General features: G+C 40.6%; 1 protein-coding gene across 1 annotated transcript in view; it reads left to right on the top strand.

Moving 5' to 3' along the window:
* Nucleotides 1–5517: 5517 nt before the first annotated feature.
* The window catches only part of PTPN12 (protein tyrosine phosphatase, non-receptor type 12), a 91567-nt gene continuing 78582 nt past the window's right edge, over nt 5518–18502 (top strand). The window contains exon 1 of the mRNA XM_027539765.1: nt 5518–5933. Coding sequence (XP_027395566.1) covers nt 5835–5933 — 99 coding nt within the window. The 5' untranslated portion in view covers nt 5518–5834. The remainder of the gene's footprint in view (nt 5934–18502) is intronic.

Genomic DNA, 18502 nt, shown 5'->3' on the forward strand with positions numbered 1-18502 from the left:
CCTCCAGGAGACAGTAAAACACTTTAAAGTGTACAGTTAAGTGATATTAGGTATATTTACATTGTTGTTAAAAAAAAATCTTGCAAATCAAAACTTAAACCCAATAAACAACTACCCTTCCCCCTACTCCTAGACCCAAGTAAGCACCATTATAGTTTATGTTTCTACGAATCTGACAATTTTAGATACCTCATATAAGTGGAATCACTATTTATTCTTTCTAGTTTTATTGAGAAATAGTGACATGCATCACTGTGTAGGTTTAAGGTGTATAGCATGATAGTCTGATGTATATGTATTGTGAAATGAGCACCACAAGGTTTAGCTAACATCCATCATCTCATAAATACAATAAAAAGAAAGAAGAAAACAGCTTTTCTCCCTGTGATGAGAACTCTTAGGATCTACTCTTCTTTCTACAATTTTCCTGTATATCATCAAAGTGTTAACTATAGTCATCATATTGCATATCATATTTCTAGTACTTATTTATGTTGTAACTGGAAGTTTGTACAGTTTGAATACTTTCCTCTAGTCTCCCCTCCCCACACCTCTGCCTCTGGTAACCACAAGTATGATCTCTTTTTCTATGAGTTTGTTTTAGATTCCATATATAAGTGAAATAATACAGTATTTCTGTGTTTCTGTCCACAATTTACCTTTAATTTAAAATAATAGCAGTCACTGAATAAAAGGGATGTTTTTGCTTGTTTTTTGCTGACAGTTGAACCTGAGTCCAACCAATATACTGGATGGATTTTATATATGGTGCAGTCATGTGTTACAGTCCTTGTTAACAAGCCATTCCTGAATACAGGAACTAAAAGTCACCACATTAAAGGATCACTAACTAGATGCTCAGGTAGTACTTGACTTTGAAGTTATTTATAAAATTTTAATTTTTCTTTGAATGTTAAATGAAATAGCATGAGAAATATGAGATAGAAAATTTAGAGAAGAGAGTGGATTTAATTACAGTATTCTACTGTAGTTAGCATTTATTGTTATCCTAATCAACCTTTGTTGCCTAACTCTGAAGCTTCAAGAGAGTTGAGAATCATCTGGGTTTTGATTTCATTTCTGCCATCTATATGATTTTGGGCAAATCATTTCATTTCTTTAAGCTTAGGCATTAATATTGTTACTAGTATTCTAATGTATAAATAGGGATGGAGATGATATTATCCAGCTTGCTTACTTTAGGGCAGAGTTATGAGAATAAACAAGGAGTACAGTATTAAAAAAAACAAACAAAACCTTTTGACTTATAACTTTAGAAATGTATTTTATTTAAAAATTTCATCCTTTCCAAACTTCTTTCCATTTTTATATCTCTTTTTTCTAAAAGTCTTATTCTACTATAGACTAAAGAAGATATGCTGCTTTTGCATCCAGTTCCCTATAAACTGGATTTCTTATTTCAGTAATAAATTCACATGTTAAAAAATGGTGCACACAGGACTTCCCTGGTGGTCCAGTGGCTGAGAATCTGCTCACCGATGCAGGGAACACGGGTTTGACCCCTGGTCTGGGAATACCCTACACGCTGCAGAGCAACTAAGCCGTGTGCCGCGACGACTGAAGTGCACCTAGAGCCCATGCGCTGCAACAAGAGAAGCCACCACAGTGAGAAATTCGCACACCTCAGCTAGAGAGTGGCTCTTGCTTGCCACAACTAGAGAAAGACTGCATGTAGCAATGAAGACCCAGTTCAATCAAAAAAGCAAAAAAAAAGAGGTAAAGAGCTTTGTTGCTATAACTAGGTCTAGGAATAGGGGAGTAAAGAATACCAGAAATAAAGTAGAGAAGAATTTCCCTCTCTCCTTTCTTATCCATGCTCCCGAAAGCTATCAGCTATCAGTCCTTAAGTTTGAGAGTAGGGAGAAGACTGAGGACTGGAGCATGAAATGAAAGGTTAATATTAGAAGTGCTACTTTAGGAGACTCTTAGGAATGGGTTTGATTCTTTATCTGTAGTTTCACTTATACCAGGTATAAAAGCACTGTGACTCAGTGGTTTATGCAACAAGCTGGAAACTCAGGACCTGTGGCTTCTGGTCATGGACCTGACATTTGTCTTTCACATGAGCTACTCAGGTTCACTCCCATGTTTTACTTAGTTTTTCATCTATTAATGAATCAAAGATGCCAAATAACTTTCCAGGTAATAGAAAAAAAACAGAACTCACATAGAGCTATAACTATGAAAGCTATAAGGGCAGTTTTTATGAGAATAGATGTGACAATACTACAAAAGTTTAAATTTCTATATAGATATAAAGCATTATTACTTCTACCTGAGCTTGGAAGGAATACTATGAATATGAAATAGATATATAATCCTGAACTCTCTTTCAGATTATTAGTTTTAAACTCCCACTAAAATCTTCACAAAAGTAGTAAGGAAGTAATAAGGGAGATCTTTTAAAACATTATTTGGCTTTCTTCTCACCCCTCACATATTTACCAACAGTGAAGGGAAAGAGCCAAAGAAGAGAGGTTGGGGCAAAAAAGTAAAAGATATGGAAATCATTAATTCTGTCTTTCAGTTTAGTTCAGTTGTTCAGTTCTGTCCAAACTCTTTGTGACCCATGGACTGCAGCATGCCAGGCTTCCCTGTTCATCCCCAACTCCCAGAGCTTACTCAAACTCATGTCCATCCAGTCGATGATGCCACCCAACCACCTCACCCTGTTGTTCCCTTGTTTAACCAGTTCTTATTTTGTGTTTTCTATAAGTAAGTATAAGGTGTAGTACATTAATTCTGAAACACATCGTGTTAAGACAGCACCAGCTAGCATTTCTAGAAGATGAAACTAAGGCTTAAAGTCAAGGATAAGTGATTTGCCCTGACTTAAGAAATGGAATGGGTTTTTGAATCTTCACCTCTCTCATTTCAGAGCCTATGATCTTTATTACTGCCCTAATGTATTTCAGGAAAAGCAGAATTGACCCCTGGAATAAATGTTAACAGAACCTATCTTAGAAAGTTACAAGGAAATTAAGTTGCCCCAGAGATTCTCCCCATCTCTCCCATGGCCACACGCATATAAGGTGACATCTTTACCTATTTCTGTATGCTTACTTGATGCTCCTTTCTTGACTAACCGGATTCTCCATACTTCCTACTCTTCTCACAGGGCTTCCCTTGTCAAATCCCTAATTCTACCCCAGGGCATTCAGCTTCTGGCCTTGAGCTTAATGACTTACTCTCTCTAGGTTTTAAATTCCAGTTCTTAACAGTGAGAACTGACACTCCCAGATCACATTCCTACATCAGGTCAAGGCTGCTGGCCAGTCAACAGGGGTTGGTTAATCTGGGTCAAGCACCCAAATCCTTGGCTGTGGATGGGTAGAGCAGTCACATTCCTTGGGAACTGTGGTATAAGTAGGTGGAAATTCTGAAAGAGCCTGTGCCATTTTAAAACATCACCCAGACAAGATTTGCTTTCTCCTTTTTTTGTGTGTTTCTATTAAAGATATTCCCATTCTTCCTACTGCCTAGACTGAAAGTCTAAACATTTTTTAATGAAATAGATTTAACTTTGTTTGAAAAGTAATGCACACACATCCTAAAATACTCAGAATATAACAGAGTATGCTCGTTGGAAGTTGTATCCTTTCTACCAAGATTCTCAAGGTCCTCCTAGAGGCTATCACAACTAACAGTTTTTGAAGTATACTTCAGAAAAATTCTATGCATGTTCAAGCATTTTATTCATATTTTATCCACATTCCATTTTACATAAATGGGAGAATAACATGAACACAGTGTGTGCCAAGCTTTTCTCACTTAATAAGCAGATTCTGAAACCTATTTGACCTCAACACATATAGACTATTTTTTTCATTTTTTAATGGCTTCACAGAACTTAAATATGCGATTTTTTTTTTTTAACCAGTGCCCTTTTGATAGGCAGGTATACTGTTTTTCACCTAGTTCTAGGGAAAAAGGGTACCCTACAGTGATACTGGTGGGTGAGCGAATCCAGATCTTAATCTTTTCTCATATCCAGTGAGTCTCAATAATCTGATTAAAGTAAAATACTCCAGATCCTTGTTTTAAAAGCTCACCTCAGAAATTAAACTATTCCTCTAAGGGGACTCTTTTTTTAAATATTGGACAAAATTGTATCTTTTTATATGCACATACCTGTACACAAATGCACAGGAAGACAACTGGAAGGACACATCTGGAAGTGGTTCTTTCTGAGAAGAGTAGATTGGTATGTATCAGTTGTATTATTTTAAAAAGAAATATTTTTCTTTAAAACAAATAGGAAATTGGACCTTGCTACTCACACCTGTTTTCTTCAAGTTTATTATTAAATTCCACGGTTCTTCTACACATTCATCTGGGAAACGGGGCCTGCTACTGATATTTATTTTAACCAAATTGCCTAGCCAATCTTATCCGGAAAAAGCATTGTTTGTGGGTATAGTGAACAAAAGAAAGTGACCTAGAGAAGTTCATGGATCAGGTCTTTCACTTGAGTCACATTATCACGTTTACGCTCCTTAGTGAGAGGTATCATGGTGCCGGTGAGAGAAAAAGGATCTGAGTTCTAGTTTGGGCTCTGCTAAGAATATATAAGAATATACTGGGGGACCATGAGCAAACACTTTGACTGTAAAATGGTGAATTAAACTAAGATTTCTTTGATTACTAGAAGACTTACAAAGATGCATTCTACGGTGAAAAATCTATTATTCAGTTCTGAGTTGCTTCGAATCTAAAGGCAAGAAGACAAATTCTCTCCAATTCAGCAAACATGTGTGGTATGTATTAGGACACACTGCGAATCTCAGGCGCTCATTCGCCAGGTTTTAGACTGATTTGCAAAAAAGTCCTCTCACTGAAGAAGCGTTTCGTTTCTCTTGGCCGTAGCCATTGCCCAAAGCGCCAAGATCTAATTGCCGTCAACATTAAGATGAAGACGTACCTGCTGTGAACGTGAAGACACTACAGTTCCCAGCATGCCTCTCTTCCCACCGCCGCCCTCTCCCGCCCCTACTCCTGGACTCTTGCCGGCCGGGACTAGGCAGTCCCAGCCCACAGCTGGCGGCAGCGCGAAAGCAGTCTAGAAATGTGCTTTTCCCATAAAAAGGCGGTGAGACCGCAGTTTCCAACTCAAGTCCTACTTCCACTGACTAGGGTCTGCCCGGCGGAGTCAAATTCCCTCCAACCAGCTCTCTTCAGACCGGCAAACTGCTGGGGCGGAACCACGCCCCGGAAATGAGGTCAAGTCTCCCAGCTGACGGCTGAAGCGCCTTCCAGCCAGTCCTAGCCGGGCTAGGACCGGCGGGGCGGGCTTGAGGGCGTGGCAAGCGGGCGCGGCTCAGCTCGGCGTAGCCCCGGGGATCTAGCCGCTGCGCGGGGCCGCGCGTCTGAGTGGCGGCGGGGGCGCGCCCGTGGAGAGTGGCGGCTGCGGTTGCTAGTCTGGAGGGAGGGAAGGAGGAACCGGGAAGGGGTGGGGGTGGGGGGGCAGGGCGATCGGAGAGCCGTGTTCCTAAGGCGGTGGCTGCGTCTCCGACGGAGCAGGAGCAGGGCGGGGAAGGAGGATGGAGCAAGCTGGGGGTTGGGGTTGGCGCTAGCCGCTGCAGCTCGGCTACTACTGTGGGAGAGTGGCTGCTCCTGGAAGTTGTAGGATCGGGAGCCGGGCTGGTGCCGCCGGTACCGCCGCTGCCTTGGACGGTGGGGAGGAGCAGGGAGCGTCAGGGGTCGGGAAAGACGGGACGGGTAGGGGGGGCGAGCTGGGGAAGACTGAGCGGGCTCTGCGCCGGGCGGGCGGGCGGCGGGGGGGCCAGCGACCGCAGCCGGGGGGACGCGGGAGGATGGAGCAAGTGGAGATCCTGAGGAAATTCATCCAGAGGGTCCAGGCCATGAAGAGTCCGGACCATAATGGGGAGGACAACTTCGCCCGGGACTTCATGGTGAGTCCCTCCCCTCGCTGTTGCCTCCTCTCACCGGCATCCAAGCCCACTGCCGCTTCGCCCGCCCGGCCCGGCCGCCAGCGCTTTGTGTGTGGCTGTAAGGAGAGGGGCGGAGGGGGCGCGCGCCAACCCCAAGGGCCGGGGTGGACTCGGAGGCTGGGAGGTGAGATCGCCCCTCATCCTCCTTTCCTCTCGTCCTGCGATCGCGGCCCCTTTCCGCCCGCGTCCGGGACGCAAAGAGAGAGGCCGCTGGCCAAGCCCGCACTTAGCGCCGCCGCCCGCGACCACCTATTGTTTCTCGGGCTGGGAGCGGGAGGCGAATGAGGTGCAGTCCGGTGGGCTCTTCTCATCTCCCCATCCAGTCTGCTCCTCCTGGGAGGGTCGAGGCAGGAAGGAGAGCGGATAGCGCCGACTGAGGAACGGGGCTATTACGGATGCATTTAACTCGTGGGGTCCCTTTGCTCAAGCTGGTCTCAAAAGAGGGCACGGTAGGACTTTTTGCTCTTTAATCTGGGTTCGCAGTATTATCTCCAATGCAAGAGAAAGGATAGTCCATAGAAAATCTCGTGGAATGTTCGATTTCCATTTACTGCCGTCCTGTCTCTTGTCTCTTGAGACCCAGGTTTTAGATGGTGTAGGGGTCAACGTGATTTGAGGTTGAGGGAAAAGTGTGTGTAGAGGCAGGACGCGGGGGTGGAGGGTGCGTGGTTATCCCGAAGGAAGCCTACTTCAGACTCCCTAGGGGATACTGCCGAAGGCGGAGGGGATGTGACTATCACTTCCTATCCGGGGTGGGGGTGGGGAACTTGGGAACAATAGTCCTGGTGGGGCGGAGGCGACTGTACGGGCTGAAGCCCTGAACTGGGAGATAACCTTCGTAGTCTCCCCACCCCCCTTCCGACATCCCCCCTCCCCCTTCCGCCCTTTGCTGGTACTGGCGGGCTGGAGAGGAGGTTAAAAGTCTTGGTCGTGGAATTGCTCTCGAGCCATCACTACAAGGGGGTCAGATCCGAAGGCGTGGGACCAGAAGTCGACTTCCTCCATTGCCACCCCCCCTCCTTTATTTTTCTGCTGGACAATGTTCCCTTTAGGGTTGTTTCTCGGCTTAGGAGGCGGTGGTTGCGGCGCTGCTCCTACGGATATTGCGCAAGACTGGGGCGTTGGAAACCCTGGAGGTCTGGGGAATGGAAAAGGAAGTGGGACTTTGGGAAGTGGTTGTTCCTTAGTCTTGGCGGGGTTTGGAAATGGGAAATAAGCTAGGGAAAATTTTGCTTCTGGGCAAGATTCACCTCCAAGAGTAGTCACCTAACTCTGAAATTCTGGATTGTGAAAAGGATACACAGTTAATGTGTATAAAAATGAGTCGCAAACATTGGCTAGTTTTTGTTTCAAAGTACAGTTTAATTGTTTACAAAGTGCAGGTGAAATGGCTTTTCGCACTGAAATAAGAAATACTTTTCACATTTTAAAGAGACTTCGGTCTAGTAAAACTTTAGCGTTAAAATTCTTAACCCTTGACTTTACTCAGTGTCATAACAGTATAGTTGAGCTTTGTGATTCCCGCCTCCCTAAACCAGTAATAGAAGAGAGGAGTTTGGTTTTCTTAGTATCTTTTGAAAGTGTAAAAAATGTTGATTAAATCATTTATAGTTTATTTTAAACATTTCCTCTTGATACTTAGCCCATGTATTCCCCCACCCCCACCCCATTACCCTTTTATCTGAAAAAGTTAAAGAAGATATATCCTTCTTCCTATTGGGAATTTTGAATGTGTTAGGTATCTTTGAAATGATATCACAGTAATTGGACAGAGTCCCCATTTTATTACTCTCTAGCAGACATAAAAGAAAATATTTACTTAGATTTAAAATGTTTAAAACTAGTCTTATACAGTCTTACTTTGGTTGTGGAAGGAGAGGTGTGTGACCCCTGTCCACTTGGCATGTTGGTCCTCTTGTTCTCTATGGGCATATCCTGTCAGGAAAGGGCATTGTTTGCTGATGCAGGCCATCAGGACAAGTGCCCAGTCTCTGAACTCCTGTACAGGGGAAGTAGCCTTCGGGTTCATGCTTTGGGGATGAGTCAGGGATTCCTATTGGAGATTTCATTTCTCCAGGACTAAATGAATTTTCTTTTTCTTCCTAATACCTAGGGATAGCTAGGTGATTCTGCATTTAAGATTTGATGACTAAGGCTGTTCTTTTACAGTGCTTGCTTTTTTTATTCTGTGACTTGATAAGTAATAGGTATAATTAAGTCTGCCAGTTATGCCTCTTTTTCTCTTGACTAGAAAGCTGGAGGAAAACTTTGTCCCTTCTGCCACTAAAAGAAAATATATTGGCTAATAGATTCTTCTAGTAATAAACTCTTCTGTTATTCTTAAATTCTCACATGGGTTAAAAATGCATTTTTAGCATTTGAGAACTGAGCCTTAGGGATAATCTAGCTATTATAACCCTATTCAGTTATGAAGTGATAATGTTCATTGTTTCAAATTTGGAAATTATAGAACAGTAATTAAGAATGCCTTACCTTTAGGAACGTGGAATAGGCATTCATACTGTGGTTTTTCCATTATTCTGTTCGGTCTTCCTATAGTCCCATCACCCAAAGGCTGTCGTTGTTAATGTCTTTAATGCTTCTCTGTGACCATACTGCATGTACCATTTAATATTCTTAGGGTTTTTTCCAACTTCATATTTAGGTGTTTTTCCTTTGTAAAAATAATTTTAGGTGGCTATATAATATTTCACCTAGCCACTGTCATAGCTTAACCATTTTCTTATAGTTGAAAGTTTAGGCTGCTGATTTTCTGCTATTATGTGTCATAATTCTGTGGAGAACACTTAAGCATAAAATTTCTTTATTTTGAATTATTGTATAAGATATCTTCCAGTGGTGTTGGAAGTACTAGATAAAAGGATGTAAACGTCTGATATATGTAAATGCATAACTTTTTGAAGTTGTATCACTTTTTACAACTAACAGTAATGTATGAGTGTTCATATAATAATCTTGGATCTTTGATAATTCGAGGTTGAAGAATAGTATGTTGTTTTAATTTTAATATCACGATGACTAGTAAGGGTAGAGACTTTTCTGCCTGTCGTCATTCTGTGAGTTGTCTATTCCTGGCATTGGCCTTTTGTGTGCCCCATCTGTGAAAGAGGAGAATACTAAGGTATTGAGATGGTGTAAACGACAGCACCAAAATGATTTCAAGTTGATAGCTAAACTGATAATCTGTGTCAGATCCAGAACTTGATCACAACTATCTCAGCGTGTCATCTTTATGAAATTGCAGATAGTGATCATGAGAAGTAAATGTGTACATAGGGTGATGCCCATTTATGTTTGACATGTGTAGGTTTTACTACATATCTGCCACTGGTTAGTTTTCTGACCTTGGCCACTTGCAAGAAAATGAATTGACCGAGTTCTTTCAACTTCAAAAGAAGATAAATGCTACCTACTTCACAAGACTGAAGTATGGGACTGATATTTAGGATCTTCATCTAACAAACGATCGTGCTGTCTTCAATATTCTCAAATGGCTGACTCATATAACTAGAGGTAGAAGGAAAAAAAGATGAGATAGAAGGAAAAAGAGATGTCTGGGCTTTGGTGTTCCAGTAATTTTCTTTTGCTGTTTAAAGCTTTGTCATGTATAATTAAAGTATTGAAACAAGAAGTAAATTTATTCTAATTAGGCTAAAGTTTATGTGATATACACTAGACATTTGTATATTTAAAGATTGTAAAAGATGACAGTAAAGCTGCATATAAATATGGCAGTTTCAGTTTAAAAACCCATTCTCGTTACGATAAAAACAATACCTTAGTAAGTAGAGTCAATGGAGTATTTCAAAAACAGGATGCAGCAGAGGTGTGAATTACAGTACTTTTGTGAAACATGAAGGAGAAGATTTATGGATTTTTTTTTTAAGGCTAAACAGGCATTATAGCAAGCATTCCTGTGTTAAAATGCCATTTAAACTAACTGATATTTTAAATTAATCTAAATTTATCAATCACAGGTAACTGCAGAAGTACCTTAGTAGTTATGCATTCAAGGAGTTTATTATATAAAACCATCTGCTCTACAAATAGTAATTTTGACAGAACTGCGCAAAGCAACCAATTTGCTTGCTTTGTTATGATTAAATAATTGTTATGCTGTTTTTATCTTACTACAGTAGTGTTTGTGATGTTATAAATTAAGTAGAAAAAAGATTAACATTTTTTATCCCTTCTATTTGTTAAACACTGTGCCATACATTTTACACTGTCTTATTTAACATATCTGCCGTTTATGAGGTGGCTATAACCTAAATTTTAGAGATAAGGAAACGCACTCTGAGAAGTAAAGTATCCTGCTTGACTTCAAAACCTTATCTTTCTATCCTCCAGAATGCATCCGAGGTCTCTTTGGACCTAGCTGGAACTTGGCAGGTAGCGGAGGGTGCATTTCCATGCAGAAGGATAGGGGTTTTAGAGCTGAGCATGTTTAGAGAGTAGTAGATAATCTGCTATAACTAATGTAGCGGTTCTCACACATTTTGATCTCAGGAGTCTTTTACATTCTCAAAATTACTGAGGACTCCAAAGAGGTTTGTTTGTTTGTACTGTATTAGAAATTAAAAAATATTTTAAAAAATAATTTACTTTAAAATAATGGTGATAAAACCATTCCATTCATATACTGTATTTTATAACAAGTGATTTTTCAAAGAAACTACTGGTGGAAAGAAGCATTATTTTTATACTTTTGCAAATTTTTTTTACCATCTAGCAATGGCAACCCACTCCAATACTCTTGCCTGGCAAATCCCATGGACGGAGGAGCCTGGAAGGCTGCAGTCCATGGAGTTGCTAGGAGTCGGACACGACTGAGTGACTTCACTTTCACTTTTCACTTTCATGCATTGGAGAAGGAAATGGCAACCCACTCCAGTGTTCTTGCCTGGAGAATCCCAGGGACAGGGGAGCCTGGTGGGCTGCCGTCTCTGGGGTCACACACAGTTGGACACGACTAAAGCGACTTAGCAGCAGCAGCAGCAGCTTAATAGAAGAGATCTGGATTCTCATATCTGTTGCATTCATACTGATGCAGTGTCATATTTCACAGTATCAAGTGTCATGTATCCTCTAGAAAAACCCAGTGTACACTCCTAAAGAGAATGAATATGATAAAAATATTGTACTAAAGTCTGTGCATTTGTATATTTGCAGGTGAGGAAGCATAACTTAGAAAAGAGTTTTAACCTCGTGAATTCTTTAAAATGGTCTAGGTGTGGGCCATCTCTGGACCATATTTTGAGAACCAGTGAAACAATGGTATTAGCATGGTAAAGGTTAATGGGATGCTGAGAAAGCCAGTTAGGGATCAGGTTGTGAAGGTTCTTGAATCTGTGCTGTATTTTATTCTGCTGCTAAGTCACTTCAGTTGTGTCTGACTCTGTGTGACCCCACAGACAGCAGCCCACCAGGCTCACCCATCCCTGGGATTCTCCAGGCAAGAACACTGGAGTGGGGTGCCATCGCCTTCTCCGATATTTTATTCTATAGATCAGTAATAGTAATTTTGAGCAGTTTATACACTATAGGTCTCAGCGTTACAGGGAAAGTAAGCAGTCATTTGACAGATTGGTGTTGCAGAAAGTTGATTCTGATGGATGAATGGATGACCAGATGAAGGAGAGCATTTTTGAAGTTGTTGAACAATAGGAAGTGAGATATGATGGCCTGAGCCAAACTTAAGACAGTGGGACAGAGAATATACAAAGGATCTGATAAGGATTAAGAAAGAAGTCTTCATGACTCACTACATGTGAGTAGTGAAGGAGAGAGGAATATTGTAGTATGACTCTAGAGTTTCTAGCTTGGTATACTGTCACCCAAGTTGGAACGTTCCATTTGGTAAGGTAAGGAGGAAGGAAGGACAAAAGCAGAGGAGACCAGGGAGACGATGGTTGGAGGAAACTTCAGAATTAAAGAGAATGAGTTTAGTTTTGGACATGTTACAGCTGAGGTGCCTGTGAGACATCTTGTAGAAATGTAGAGCTCAAGAGAGCTACTGGGACAGAATTAAAGCATGTAAGAGGTATTTGAAAGCATGAGAGTCATGAACACATTCAGACAAGTGTATGGTGTGGCCAACCTAAGGTTGAAAAGCAACAACATTTAAAGAGCAGCCTCTAAATGAAAATATTGGTGATTGCTCCTGGGTAGGTGTGGTCAAAGAGGATGGAAAGGAACCTAGAGGATGTCAGAAAGGCCTGGGAGAGTTTCAGGGAAGACATTACCAAAGTCAGATAATTCTTGGAGGACCGGTAAGGTGAGCTTAAGAAAGTAGGAGTTTGCTAAGTAGGAGTGATTTGGTGACTAGAAAAAGCTGTTTGGAGTTGGGGTATGGGAAAAAGCCAGATTGTCATAGGCTGAAGAGGAAATAGTTGAAGTAGTATAAATTCCTTCCATTTACTTTAGCATTCTGAATGTAGATGGCTGAAGCCAGAGGAAGACACAGATCCCCTCCTGCCTTCTGCTTAAAAAAAAAAAAAAAATAAGATAGGGACAGCATTTTTCATACATGTATTTCTTATCTGTATGTATATCTTTTGGTAAAATGATTGCTATTTCAGTATAATTTTAAAAGACAAATGGTGGCTCTGTGATAAAGATTCTGCTTGCCAGTAGTGCAGGAGACGTGGGTTCGATCCCTGGGTTGGCAGGATTCCCGGAAATAGGAAATGGCCACCAACTCCAGTATTCTTACCAGGGAAATCCCATGGACAGAGGATCCTGGTGGGCTACAGCCCATAGAGTAACAAAACAGTTGGGTGCGAATGAGCACACACATAAAAATACAGATAACAAGAACTTGTCAAATAAGACTTCTGAAGTTTTAATTTAAGGTTTGAATTTGATTTGCTAAAAAATGGGAGAGGAAAGATTGAAAGCCTGGCAAGAGCTTATGCTGCACACACTAGAAAGTATTAAAAATTTCATTGTTTGTTAAACTGTTCAATATTGTGGCTTGTAGTGTTTTAAAAATTAATAACAGCTTTATTGAGATATAATTTATTTAGCATAAAATTCATTCATTTTAAGCTGTGCAGTTTAATAGTTTTTAATATGTTCACAAAAATGTGTAGTTGTTACCACAGTCAATTTTTCTTAGCCCAAAAAGAAACCCCATACCCCTTAGTAGTCATTCCTCCCACCCTCTCTCCTCCTCCCAGACCTCGGCAACCACTAATCTACCTTCTGTCTCCATAGATTTGCCTCATCTAGACATTTCATATGAATGGAATCATAATAGGTGGTGTTTTGTGACTGACCCCATTGACTTAACATGTTTTCAAGATTCCTCTGTGCTGTTGCGTGGTCAGAGAGACTTCATCCTGTTTTATGACTGAATAATTTTCTGTTGTATGGATATATCACATTTTGTTCACTCATTCAATTCTTGATAGACATTTGAGTTGTTTCCACTTTTTGGAATATTTTGTATTGTATAATAATAATACATGAAATATAACACATTTTGTATTATTTTATGAATGCTGCTACTGTGAATCTATACATAAGTTTTTGTTAGGATATCTGTTTTCGATCATCTTGGATATATACCTGTAAATACCTTTAACATTTTGAGGGAACTGACAGATTGTTATCCAAAGCTGCTGTACATTTTATGGTTCTACCAGGAAAATGCACGTTTTCCACTCCCATTACTTTCTTTACATCCTTACCAATACTTGTTATTGTCTGTCTGTCTGTCTTAGGTGGTTATAACACCTAAGAGGGTGTAAAGTTCTATTTTGTGGTTGGCTTGCAGGTATATCTCAGTAAGCTTATAAACATGGTGTGGTATGTCTAAAATGTCTTTAAAACTAGAATGATTAGCAATATTTTGCAGTCCTAGCATTTGAGCTAATCTTAGTCCTTTTCCATTGCCACTGGTTTAGTTAAGATTTTCTTACTCTGATGAGTGTCCAGCCAAATGTATTTATCTTTTAACTAACTTCACAATTGGAAGTGAACTTTTAAGTAACTTTCCATACATGTCTCACTGAGCTAGAACACTAAAAATTTACCTGAAGTGTTAATTCTCAAGGTTGTTTTACTATATTTACTTTTAGAATATTGTTAGCTTTTTTTCTGTCAATATTTGACATTTAATTTGGAAAAGGGTTTTGAAAGATTGAAACTGAAAGTAAGATATTAACATTTAAATAGATTAAAGTTTTTTGTTCATATGTTAAACACTTCTGAGTTTCTATAATACTCAGTTCATTAGATTCATAAACATTTACATTTCTGACTGCCCTGTACTGAAAGCCTCTGAGGCTAGAGACTGGGACTTAATTATCTCTGTATCCCCACTGCTTAATGTAGTGCCTGGCATTTAGGCATTAATGGCTGTCGCGTGAGCAGAAATTGTAGCGAGCTTAATGCTGTAAGACAGATTTATTCTTCAGGTGGATTCTTCAAGTGGTCCAAGAGGCTTGTCTCTTAGACCAGCATGAGAGTTGCTTTTTCCTCCATCTGCCTACAGGCATGCTTGCACAGATGTTTTTATTTTCAGTACCCAAGAAAAAAGAAAAAAATAAAAGATTAAGTACTGGAGTGAATTTAGTAAAACTTTTAAATAAGTAAGTGAAGTCGCTCAGTCGTGTCCAACTCTTTGCGACCCTGTGGACTGTAGCTGACCAGGCTCCTCTGTCCATGGGATTCTCCAGGGAAGAATACTGGAGTGGGTTGCCATTTCCTTCTCCAGGGGATCTTCCCAACCCAGGGAACGAACTCAGGTCTCCCACATTGCAGGCAGACGCTTTAACCTCCGAGCCACCAGAGAAGCCCTAAATAAGTATGTATTTATTGATTGTAATATCTTCTACATAAATGTGGAAAATAGTGTGGTACATATTTTCCTCTGGACACTGGTTGTTGTCATAAGGACTGAGGGAAGCACTTAAAGTAACTACCTGTGTATCCTGTACTCTGTGAATCATACTCTGGGTATATTATCATAGACTGTTAATTTTAATAAAATGTCCATTTTTAACTTTTGGTTTTAGATTTCATTAAGAAAATCCAGATATCAGTTCACTGGCATCTCTTCAACAGTAGCGGTATCTTGTAAGTTGTGGGTGTCTTAGGAGTGATTCCAGCAATAGCTGTTGTTCTCTCCTTGCCTGTAGTTTCTTGCCTTAAGTAATTCCTTCCATATATCATGCTCACTTTCCTAAAATACCGCTTTCAAGTGCTGGCATCTGTAGGATAATGGAAGGCATACTGGTTTTAAAATCAGATGTGAAAAAAAAAAAAAAAAATCAGATGTGGGTTTGAGTCCCACTGTTTGCTGCCTACTTTTGTTTAATTTAATATTTATATAGAACCGTATTGGAAACATAAGTTGGTTTTATTTTTTATTGGTTTTATTTTTATCACAGAAAAATGTGACTTCACAGGAACCCTCAAGGCTTCTTTTGATGATCATTAAAAGTATTGGAATTTTAAATGCCTAAGGCTTGCCTGGAGAATCCTAGGGATGGGGGAGCCTGGTGGGCTGCCATCTATGGGGTTGCACAGAGTTGGACACTACTGAAGCGACTCAGCAGCAGCAGCAAGGCAACTCAAAGCATTAAACCCAAGCTCTGCTTTTCTTCAAATTGTAATTATATGTCCCTCTTACAAATTTCCCTTCCTCCTTCTCCCTACCCCTTTATGTAGTTTTTGTCCTGGTTTAGAATCACAGGCCAATAGGATAAAGTTTATGCTCCTTAACCTGGCCTTCCAGAGCCTTTAACAGAGTCTCTCATACCTTTCCAGTGTTAAACTCGTGTACTCTGCAGTGTGTGTCCTTTCTTTCCTCTGGAATGAGCTGTTTCTCATCCTTGAAAAATGCTTATCTGTGTTTGTACTGCTGAACATATTTTTTCCGCTTTCTTAGAAAACTTTCCTTCTATTTTATAGTCCAGTACTTTGAAGATCAGGACACTAAAAATTTAGAATAACTTAACCACATTCACCCAGAACTCAGAAGCGAGAATCGTAATTAACTCTCACTTTCTGAGATAAATCCATTAGTCCAGTTTATCTTAAAGCACTTGCTCTCCTTTGCAAATTTGAATTTTAATACTGTGGAGAAAAAGCCTTTCATTAGATTTGAGTTGAAGACTTGTTAAGGCAAGTTCGGTGATAAACGCACTTGTTCTAAATCACTAGTCTTCCAAACAAGAATTGAACCCCTCTCCCAGCATTTCATATTTCCTGTAGTATTTAATTTTTTTGGATTCATGCATTCAAACCTTGACAGTTACCTCCTTCCCTGTGAAATAACACAGATATCGTTTCCATTTGTATAAGATTAGAGTGTCAGTGAACTGGCTTATGGGAGATATAAGTAGTTGTTCCCTAAAAGCTTTTCCTAGAGAATGTGGAATGTGGATCATGTTAATCTCAGAGGCTTTGGGATGCATGCTAATACCTACAGTTCCTGTAATAAGTGTTTTTAGTTGTAATCTACATTTGAAAAGCTTTTTAACAACATTTGAGTAGTTCTGCTGGTAGGCTCTGAAGAAATGCAAAAATGCAGGTCTGTCATGATTCCTCCCATCTACTCACTACACCCTAGGCACTGTGTTTAGAACTGGCAACTGAAAATATGACAGTTGTTTCGCTTAAGAAATTTACTGGCTGTGAATAGACTTGTGAGAAGCAGCAAGAAGTTGTCCTGGGAGCAGTGGATGGGCTTCAGGGGGTCTGTAAACCCTTTCAAATTATACTTAATGTTTTGTGTGTAAACCTGTTGAGAGAGGGGTGAAGGTTCTTAGATTCTCAAGGGTTCCAAAAAATCTTAGAAACTCTAGACTAGTAGAAAGATAATCAGCTTTGGAATCATACAGTAATTTCTGTCCTGGCCCTGTTATGCATATAGGCAGGTTATGTAGGGAAATTCGGAGAAGGCAATGGCAACCCACTCCAGTACTCTTGCCTGGCAAATCCCATGGACGGAGGAGCCTGGTAGGCTGCAGTCCATGGGGTCGCTAAGGGCACGACTGAGCAACTTCACTTTCACTTTTTACTTTCATGCATTGGAGAAGGAAATGGCAACCCACTCCAGTATTCTTGCCTGGAGAATCCCAGGGACAGAGGAGCCTAGTGGGCTGCCATCTATGGGGTTGCACAGAGTTGGACACGACTGAAGTGACTTAGCAGCAGCAGTAGCAGTAGGGAAATTGGGGCTATAATACTTACCTAAGGACCAAAATAAAGCTTCTAGTGTAGTACATAGAAGGTACTCAATAGTAGTTTAAGATGTGTTATTACTCTAAGGGAAGTATATTCAAGATTAAAACCATAGAGGGAGAGCCTAAACCTGCCTGAAGAGAACATGGACGGTTTTAGCACAGAGGCCACATTTGACTTGGCTCTTGAAGGGAGAGTTTGTCAGGTGGACTAGGATAAAAGGCATTTCAGAGAGAGAAAACAAACAGCGTTTGCAAAGACACAGAGATAAGAACTGTGGGTTGTAGATGAGAGGAACAGGGTGGCTGGCAGTGTAAAAAATGAGCAAAGCTGATACAACCACATAAACAGGAAGAGATTCCCAAAGGGAGAACAGCCTAAATGCTGAGTATGAGATGCATATAGTATTGGCCTCACTCAGCATTCCTGAATGTTTTGGTGAGGAGTGTTGATGTCTCATAATTGTGGCATAGTTGTTTACTACTCTTCGTTACAATATATGGTTTGGTTGTTATGAAGGATCTTTTTAAAATGGAGTTCCACAAAGCCAGTGTTTTTTACTCTGGTAATTTTACCTTATCCCAGATATATAAAGTAGTACTCTCAGTTTATAAAGTTCTTAATTGGCCAGATAAGTGGTTTTCATTAGCTTCTGTTAAAAATGCCCTGTAAAAAAATTACAGTAAAAAAGAATCTATAGAACCTCAGCAAGTTATTTATAGTGGTAAGCCTCTGTTTAGTTTAGATTCCTCAGTATATTTGAGTTTTCTAGGTGATGACTGGGAGAAGGCAATGGCGCCCCACTCTAGTACTCTTGCCTGGAAAATCCCATGGACAGCGGAGCCTGGTGGGCTGCAGTCCATGGGGTCGCTAAGAATCGGACATGACTGAGAAACTTCACTTTCACTTTTCACTTTCATGCATTGGAGAAGGAAATGGCAGCCCACTCCAGTGTTCTTGCCTGGAGAATCCCAGGGATGGGGGAGCCTGGTGGGCTGCCGTCTATGGGGTCGCATAGTCTGACACGACTGAAGCGACTTAGCAGCAGCAGTGGCAGGTGATGACTGATATTTTGAGACAATACATTTGGGACCACAACTATAGTGAGAATGGAAAAAAGTCAGCTCCCATTCTGTGAAAATGTAGAGAGTGGCTTTTTTTGGACACCTTCTCCCCTCATTGTACACTGGAGTTATAAGTCATAGACCCTTTGATGTTAAAGGAAACATGAACGGTATTTAGAAACTAAGGAGCTTGTTACAGGTTTTACAGTTAGAAGTTGCCAGAGCTAAGTTTGTCCCAAGATCATGGCA

This window comes from Bos indicus x Bos taurus, chromosome 4 (assembly GCF_003369695.1).
Source record: "Bos indicus x Bos taurus breed Angus x Brahman F1 hybrid chromosome 4, Bos_hybrid_MaternalHap_v2.0, whole genome shotgun sequence".
Taxonomy (NCBI): domain Eukaryota; kingdom Metazoa; phylum Chordata; class Mammalia; order Artiodactyla; family Bovidae; genus Bos; species Bos indicus x Bos taurus.